Consider the following 8,892-nt stretch of genomic DNA (forward strand, 5'->3'; position numbering starts at 1 on the left):
ATACATATACATCTCTCTCTCTGAAAGTATCTGTCATTACAGCATCGAAATGTGATTGTTTCAGTTAGTGGAATAGTTTCATTTTTAAAGTGAAAGTATTTGACATGAGTGTTTTTGTTTCACTTTTGACACGTAATACTTAAATAGTGGAAGAGATATTATGTTGCCGTGTGCTCGAACTCTGCAAGAAGTTAAAAATTTTTTTGACTAAAACACAACTGGAACCCTAAGTAAGGCATGTGTAAAATTTGAATGAAATTGGTTGCGTAGTTCTCGAGTTTTAGGGATTCACACAGACAGACAGACAGACACACGTTCTCATTTTTATATATATAGATAATAATTTAATGTCTTTTAAAGTCAAATGATGTCATAAGGATTCTCAAGTGATGTCATAAGAATCTATAGTGAAAGACATGACTCAATCAAACTAAGTACAAATCAGTTTTGCGTGGGAGAGTAAGTAAATAGTCAATAGCACATCTATAACATACTCCAGTCCTATTTTAGTTGTATATTGATTGAACAAGAATAAATAAATGAATGAACAGACAGACAGCTCAGTTAATTCTAACCGCTGACTGATGAATGATTACTTGTCCCACTTCACCACTGGGAAAAGGCTGTGAAACACCTGCTGTGACTGTTTATCCATTTGTGGAAACACTCACGCTTTGGAAAATCGATATAAAATTTAAAAAAAAAAAAAAGCAAACAAAGGTGGCAAGGCAAATTGGCAGAGTTGTTAGAACATAAGGTAAAAAAACCCTTGTGTTGATGATCTGTTTCTTGTTCAAATCACACCAATGTCTGTCAACTTTAATTTTCATCTTTATTGTGTCAATAAATAAAGTGTCAGTCCAGGTCTGTGGACTGGCAAAATCGTTTGAGTTTTGGACAGGCTGCCTTGCTGGTATTTATAGATGTTTTCGATCTGGTTTGGATTCTTTGCCATCAAACTTGAATTCTTTGCCATCAAATTTGAATTCTTTGCTATCAAATTTGATGGCAAAGAATCCAAACTAGATCAAAAACATCTATATCTCAGTTTTTTTATTTCTAAGTTCAAATCACACCAATGTCAACATTATTCTTCATTCTTCAGGGATCAACTAATAAAATCAGGATGCCTTACTGTTTTTGTTCTGGCTCTTAATGTTCCAAGTTCAAACCCTACTGGGATGCTAGACTTAATCTGTTACCTGGTTTAACACCAACATCTTGTATCCTAGGGTGCCTTTAATGGAGTCTGTTCTGTTGCAAGCATAGAGGTCAGGTCTGTAGTTCAAGGATAACTTCCTCTCACTTGTCTTGGAGAACCTTTGAAAGGGTCATGGGTACTGGCTTTCTTCCAGGCTTCTTTTATCTTTTACTTGTTTCAGTCAGTGAACTACGACCATGCTGGGGCACTGCCCTCAAGGGCTTAGTCAAACAAATCAAAGCCAGTGCTTATTTTTAAAGCTTCATATCTTAGCAGCTTCTTTTGCTGAACTACTTGGTTAGTGGGATATAGACAAACACCAGTTGTCATGTGGTAAAGGATAAATGCAAACACATATGTAGACACACACACATGTGACAGTATTCCACATGTCTCTACTAAATTCATTCACAAGGCATTTGTTTGCATGGAGCAATAGCAGAAAATACTTGCCCAAGTTGCCATGCAGTGAGACTGAACCTGAAACCACTTGGTGGCAAAGTAAACTTCTTAACCACACAACCATACCAGTGCCTAATAAAGTCCTTCAGTGATGCATATTCCAGTAGGTGGACTAGAGACTTACTTGGTATGGTTCTCAGGTCATGTCTAGCTACTGTAGTCATTGGGTTGTTGTCTACCCTTACATTATCCAATATCTCCTATCACTTCTTGTCTTTTTTCTCTTTTGAAGACAGTAAAGTGGTGTAATTTCAGAGAGATTTTGCTGTTGTTTTTAGCAGGTTAAGCAACCGACCACATTGAGGCTACTTCATTGATTTGTCTTATATGTATTTTTTCTTCTTTCCTTTCTTTGTTTCTTTGGTAACAAACTGGTTGGCTTTGCTTGAGCAGTCATCTATGATATGGAGATAGCTAATTGAATACTTGACTTTACAATAATCTCTATGATTAGGTATTAGGTCAAAATCAAGAATTCATTATCATTTTAATGTCCATTTTTCCATGCTGGCAGGGGTTGGATGGTTTGACAGGAACCAGTGAGCTAGAGGGCGGCACTGAATTCCAATGTCTGCTTCAGTTTGGATGCCAACAACTTTACAGACTGTACTGGATGCTTTTTTTTTCATGGCACCAGCACTAGGGAAATTGCCAAGTACTTACAAAACAAGACACTTTAGCTGAGTGAAATATAGTATTGAAGAACATTAAAGGATGATATGATACTGTAGTAGTAGTAGTAGTATTAGTAGTAGTAGTAAAAGTATGATAGAGGGAATTCGTATTTTATCTAACTCGGAGTAAAGATCATAGTGAAAGGTTTGAATTCACAACATAGAGACATAGAAGTAATTATTGTAAGGCCAATTACTACTGTAATAAATCCACTACTCAAACGATAAGGATTTTCTATAATGGAACATAATCAGAAGTTTGTAGGGAAGAGGTATGGTCAATTGATTTAAAGCTGATGATGTCTAGCACATGTCTCATCAACACCATAGTGCTGAAAGGCAATGTTGATGTCAATAGGTTTTACTCTCAAATTGTAGAAACGGAGTCTCTACATGATAGTTCAATCTGATAAAAACAGCAACCAAACTTCACTCAAAATACACCCTATAATTGAAAAAGAACAGCTTTTTATAAATTTTATTTATTTATTTAAGTTCTTCACTCCCTTTGGAGTATAGACCATCAACAACTTTTCTCTTGGTTCTGGACTGTCTTTATTACATCTCTTTAGTTGGATCCTTGTTTTCCTAATGGCTTGCACTACAAGTACTGCTCTTCCTATTTCATACATTGTCTGGGGGAAAAGGCTTTCACATCTCAAGTCTTATTGGTTTTGAATTATCGATACTTCTGTAACTTTGCTTAATCAAGGCTGGCTGACCTGGTAGAGTAGACCTAAACAGGGCTACTCAAAGGCTTTGTTGGGGAATGATTTAGTTGTTGCATTGAGCTTCATTAAATTAATTAATCTTTCTGATTTTTACTCATTTGTCATAGCTGTTTTGACTGAAAGGTAGAGTGAGAACCACCTTAAAATCACTTCATTTCTGCAACAGGGGACCGCACTCCAAACCCTTTATGTTTTTGATGTTCCCTCTAAACTGTAACTGGAATCCTTTCTCAAAGTTAATCAGTTCCTTTATTTTAGAATTAGCTTTGTGCTTGCTTAGAAAAAAAAAGCAGTAATTCACCTTCATTTGTGTTAATATTTCTTTTCTTTCTTCTTTCACAGGCTTTTCTAAGACGGCTAGAGACTGTTAAACCCAGCAAAGGTTTGTCAAGAGATGAACAGTTGGCAGAATACAGTTCAAAACACTCGAAATATCCACTCAATAAAGTATCATATCCTGGATGTACAACAAAGAGACCCTCAACTGCATCCACTGTCAATATTGAAAGCACATCAGACCCTCCTGCTAAGAAAGATCTTTATTGTCGATCAAAGACTAAGTTTAAAAACCGTCCTGAGTGGATATCAAAATGGTGACCTTTATAAAATTAGGGGGTATGGGAATAATACTGGGGATTAGTAAGGGATGGGTGTGGAAAAAAAAATCCAAACAAACAAAGAAAAACCCAACAAATTCATGTTTTTGAACTTTGAATTGTTTTCTGTATATATTTCAAATATTTGTCATATTTAAAAGATTCTGTTGTGGCAGGTGCTGTATGGTGTGTGGCATGCTGTGGTAACAATGGTGGTGGTTGAGTTTCACAACAAAGCAAATTCCTTGGCAATTTTGGTTTCAATTTCCAGTTGGAACTATGCTGCTTCACTTGTGATGTCGCTAATTGTTGCCTTCAGGACATAGGACAAAGGAATGACCATCACAATGCAAAGAAATCCTTATATTAAAGATTTTTTAAAAAATTTTTGGCAGGAGAAAAATTTTGAAATATTGCATAACTATAAAAATAGAAATTAAATCTAAATTTACTTGAGAAAGAAAATATCTATATGTGTGTGTATGTGTTTGTGTGTACATATACAAACACCCACACCTACATGAGTATGTGTGTGTGTGTGAATGTGTATATGTAGATAATGACATATCAATCTCTAGGTGTGTCTCAGAAAATTAAAACATTATGCAAACGTTAATCTTTGTTGTCAGTTAATGTCTGAGCATAAAAGTTTCAATTGCATTAGGCTCACTAAATGTAAATTGCTCTATTTCCAGCATTTTATTGATACATTAAAAAAATCCAATATCTCGAAATATTAGAATGTAACAGCATAACATCAGAAACATATCATTAGAAAGTCAGTTAAAAATTGAGAGGTGGGTACAAAATGTCAGTTAGTATATGCTTGGTGCTCTTTTGACTTCAGTGACTGGATATATTATGACAGAGGAAACCAATTAGTGACACTAGTCAATTTTGATGGAAGTCCCGGTAGTCTCCTTAGCAGCCTTTGGCACCTAAAAAGGGATACTGAAGGCTTTTTTTTTTAAGGCAGGGAGCAGTTTAGTTGTTGCATTGAGCTTCATTAAATAATTATCTTCCTGGTTGATACTGATTTGTTATAATCATTTTGACTGACTGCTAGTGTGGGAACCGCCTTAACCACCAAATGACTGCTGGGACACAAATTAGCCATCTTTTTAACTATACCCCATAGATTCTGTATGGGATTTAGGCCAAGTCAGTTCCTTGGTAAGGTAGCTAGCTCATTGATGTGATGATCAGTAAAGCAGGAAGTGTTTGTTTTGGTACTAAGTGCAGGTACCAAATCTTGCTGAAACAAAAATTTCACATTGCCAAATCGCTTGATGGTTGATATAAGGAAACAAGGAATGCTCCAAGATCTCATGGTAGACTTGTGCATTGGCTGTAACTCTGAAGAAACACAATAGTCCAATATCTACATATGACATTGCATCACTGATTGCCAGAAATTTGAAACTGAGTTTCTTTCTAATGGCTGGTGTTTTGTGATTTCCAGACCTCCAAATTCTGCAGACTTTGTTTCCAAATGAGATACAAAAACTTACTCCATTCAAGAAAAAGTCACAATGTGCCACTGCTCATCACTTTATTTTCCTGCTTCTCCTTGCCTCCATCGACCACTTGTAACATTGCCTGTCAGTGAAAAGAGGTTTGGTGCTAGGTACTTTGCTGTTGTGTTCCATCTCTTGAAGCTAGCTATCTGTACAAAGTGGTTCTTCATGCCTTAACTTATGTGTCAACCTTTTATGAAAAGCTTCCTCGTTGTCAAACCGGCTTTTTTTTTTTCACAGTTCTCTTGAAGTTACAGTTGTCCTTCTTGCTGGCTCACCTTTTTCTGCCTCATCTTGCATGTCCAGATGGTATCCCAGAAAGTGGCTGCAATATTGAAATCTGGGAACAGTCAGCTTTTAAAGAAATAATCTTCTCTGTGTCTTCCCCTTTTCGTGAAGTATGTTACTGATGATCTTTTAGTCAACAGTTAGATCAGAAGTCTTGCTCATGATTACAGCACTAATGTTTTCTGTAAAAAAAAAAAAATTAAAAATTAAAAAAAAATTTATTGGCTGAATGAGTATTACTCTAACATGCTCAGACAATATTGTAATATTTTGAGAGAAGTAGAATAGAATTAAAATATTTGTCTGTAATTTTACAATGGATAGTCTATAGTCATCATTCTAGAAACTAGAAATTGTTCACAGACTGAAAAGAAGCACTACTGCCACATTTATTGTACATAAGAGTAATAAAATTTTTGAATATTCATTTTTTTTTTCTCCTTAATATTCTAATTTTCTGAGATGTACTTATATGTGGGCCTAACTGTTATTTATGTGTGTATGTGTATTTGCATATATATGTGTGCACACACACACATTTACTTAATATATAAAAACCGTATTTATGTATTTAAAATTTTATATTTAAATATATAACACACACATATACATATATCTGCATAGTTATATATTAAAAGCATAAACCATTAAAGGCTATTTCAAAATAACTGCCAACCCTTAACTTATGTAGGTATATATGTGTACACGGACGCACACATATTTGTTACGTGTGTGTATGTGTATATATATATATATATATTATCATCATTTAACATTCATGTTCCATGTTGGCATGGGTTGGATATATATATATATGTGTGTGTCTTTATATATATACGTTTATATATATATATACACACATATACAGAACAACTTCCTTCAATAATTTTATTCTTGTTGTTAGTTATCTTGAATCAGCTATCTACCTTTCCATCTTAACCTTTTTGTGAAATGTCTGGTTCCCAGGAAAATATTCTGTATCATCTTTCTCTCTTTGGTTGCCTTACTTCAAAACTGAGATTGTAAAGTTGATAAAACTGGTTTTTTTTAAAGCGTGTCTTCATATCACAAAGCAAATAGAAACAATTTTTTTTTTCTATTCAAAAAGGTTTAAAAATGAGTGTGGTATGAGGAATAGTTTATTCCAATTCCATTGTTGGCTAATATCACTTCAAAAGCTCATTCTTCATGCACGTGTGTATATGACATACACACATATTTATATCTATGTATTTTACACGCACACATAATACTTACTCATTTGTCTGAAAGAGAGCATTTTGAAGTATCATCCATTTTTCCAGGGTTAAATTTTCTTTCTTTGCTCCACTTAAAGTATGAAGTCACGTCTGTCTACCTATATCTAACTCTTGTTGTCTTTCCAGTTACTATCAGTAACCTACTCCTTACTTGTCTTGCAGTTTCATTTATTTGGGTGTCAAATTAATTCTTCAATGTTCTGTTCTATATTTATGTGAATACAACTAAAATGGCCAAATTCATATGGTTTTCAACAATTGCATAAGACTCAAGTTCAAATCCACAAAGGTATTTTGTGTGTCTTTTTTTTATCTCAACTTATACATTTGTCCAGAATAGGTACCAAATCATCTGGGAATGTTACTTCCAAAATGAGACTGGCATCCTAGCCAGGAGGAGGTTTGTCTCTTTTCTGTTTAATGCCACACACCCAATGCTCTGGCCTCTGTGAGAATATTGGAGCTTTTGGACACATATTTTTGTGTGACATGAGGATTTTATTATCTATGTGTTCTAGACCCAACCAAACCAGTTAATTCAGTGTTTTACCACTATGTCCATTTCTTTTATCTAGTCCCTCTCTCTGTTCTTACCTACTCTGTAGATGTAGCTCTGTAAATGGGACTGAGTTACGTTCAGAACATGGCCTCAGAATTAGAATTAAAACAATACAGTGCATTGTTTAGTGTTGTGATGTGAATTTGAGACCCCTTAGCTGAGATATCAACACCTTTCACCACTTGGCTAGTGCAGTTCCTCATTCACATCTTAGCAGCATTAGTCTGATAAAGCTAATTTCTGCTTCATTAAAAAAATACGTTAAATTGGTGCTTGGAAACAATTTTGGTTAGTTTCGGTCAATGGTTCTGACATTCAGGTTGTATTGACTTAAGTTACCTTCAGGCTTGTCATGTTTCAAGTAATGTTGTTATTGTCAAAGCTGATTGTAAACTTATGTTAAAACAATCAACATTCACTTAACAATAATTTTCATGGAAATATCTAAAAATAAGAGTAAGGCTTTGAATATGAAAACATCTTTTGTTGTTACTATTGTTGTATATTTATTTACTATGAAATTAAAACAAAGGAAATACAGTTTTTTGTAAAAAAAGGAAAAAAATATATATAAATAGGAAAAATTTCAAAAATTTAACTTTTCAGATAACTTAAGGAAATTGTTTAATTTCACAACTTTTGAATTAGTAAAAAGAATGTAATATTGCATAATCATATTAGGTCATTTAAATATTAAAGACTTCATCTGCATCTAATGATTGGTTTAAGTAGATGTGCACAGGTGGAATTTGACTTCAGATTTTCAAGATAAAACATTTGTGAATTTTAATGTCTATGTGATGAGCTATACCTCTCTATATGTATTTTTAGCTCAGAGAATTGAGATCATTAAGAGTTAAGTATTTTAATTCACAACTAGATATGATAAACCATACCTCTCGATAGCTGTCTGTTTACAAGTAGAATTGAGGTCATTGAGAGTTAACTATGTTAATTCAAAACTGAGAGTGATAAAATACACTGCTGTATAATATCTATTTACAGTTTGAGAATTATGGTCATTAATTGTTTATGTTAACTAGATAATATATTGCTGGTGAGAGGACATGGAGTGCTTGCTTTCATGTTTATTTTCCTTGTGAACTCCTGCCCGTTCAGCATTTTATAGATACATTCAGATGTGACGCATTTTCTTTGACAATGTCTTAAATATAAAATAAAAGTGAGTTCTAATAGGATAAGAATTTAGATTAGTTTGTTAAAAATGTTTATTAACATTAATGTGTAATTTGTGAGAATGTCAAGTGGGGAGACAAAAACCCTTATTTGGTTAATGTCTAATTTCTACCTTATTAAAAATAACTTCAATACAACATATATGTGTGTGTGTGTGTGTGTGTGTATGTATATGTGTATATATATGCGTGTATAAATGTGTATGTATGTATATAGAAAAACAAAAGATGAAAACAGGTGTACAAACAACATGCAAGTGTATTAGTTTAGCACATGGGGAAAAATGAAAAAGTCTTTTACGTTTCGAGCCTATGATCTTCAACAGAAAATAAGAGAAAATAAACAGAGAAAGAATGAAAAAAACTTCTAGATTTCAGTGGTCCAGCATATATATGTGTGTGTGTGTGT

The 8,892-nt window shown here is 33.8% G+C and overlaps 1 protein-coding gene and 1 long non-coding RNA gene across 3 annotated transcripts in view; one reads left to right on the plus strand and one right to left on the minus strand.

The window, feature by feature from the left end:
• LOC106880627 (cilia- and flagella-associated protein 97) overlaps nucleotides 1-5,896 on the plus strand; it is a 50,928-nt gene extending 45,032 nt beyond the window's left edge. Inside the window, exon 3 of one of the 2 annotated variants that reach the window (XR_001410765.2) lies at nucleotides 3,411-3,525. Coding sequence is in view for 1 of the 2 variants with exons in the window: in XM_014930663.2 (XP_014786149.1) it covers nucleotides 3,411-3,665 (255 nt within the window). In the remaining variant the exon portion in view is untranslated. Of the gene's footprint in view, nucleotides 1-3,410 lie in introns of both variants that reach the window. The other variant, XM_014930663.2, reaches the window with a different exon arrangement.
• LOC128249293 (uncharacterized) overlaps nucleotides 4,604-8,892 on the minus strand; it is a 12,648-nt gene continuing 8,359 nt past the window's right edge. The window contains exon 2 of the long non-coding RNA XR_008265389.1: nucleotides 4,604-5,651. This is a non-coding gene — a long non-coding RNA (uncharacterized LOC128249293). The remainder of the gene's footprint in view (nucleotides 5,652-8,892) is intronic.

The sequence above is a fragment of the Octopus bimaculoides genome, chromosome 13, assembly GCF_001194135.2.
Source record: "Octopus bimaculoides isolate UCB-OBI-ISO-001 chromosome 13, ASM119413v2, whole genome shotgun sequence".
Lineage (NCBI taxonomy): Eukaryota > Metazoa > Mollusca > Cephalopoda > Octopoda > Octopodidae > Octopus > Octopus bimaculoides.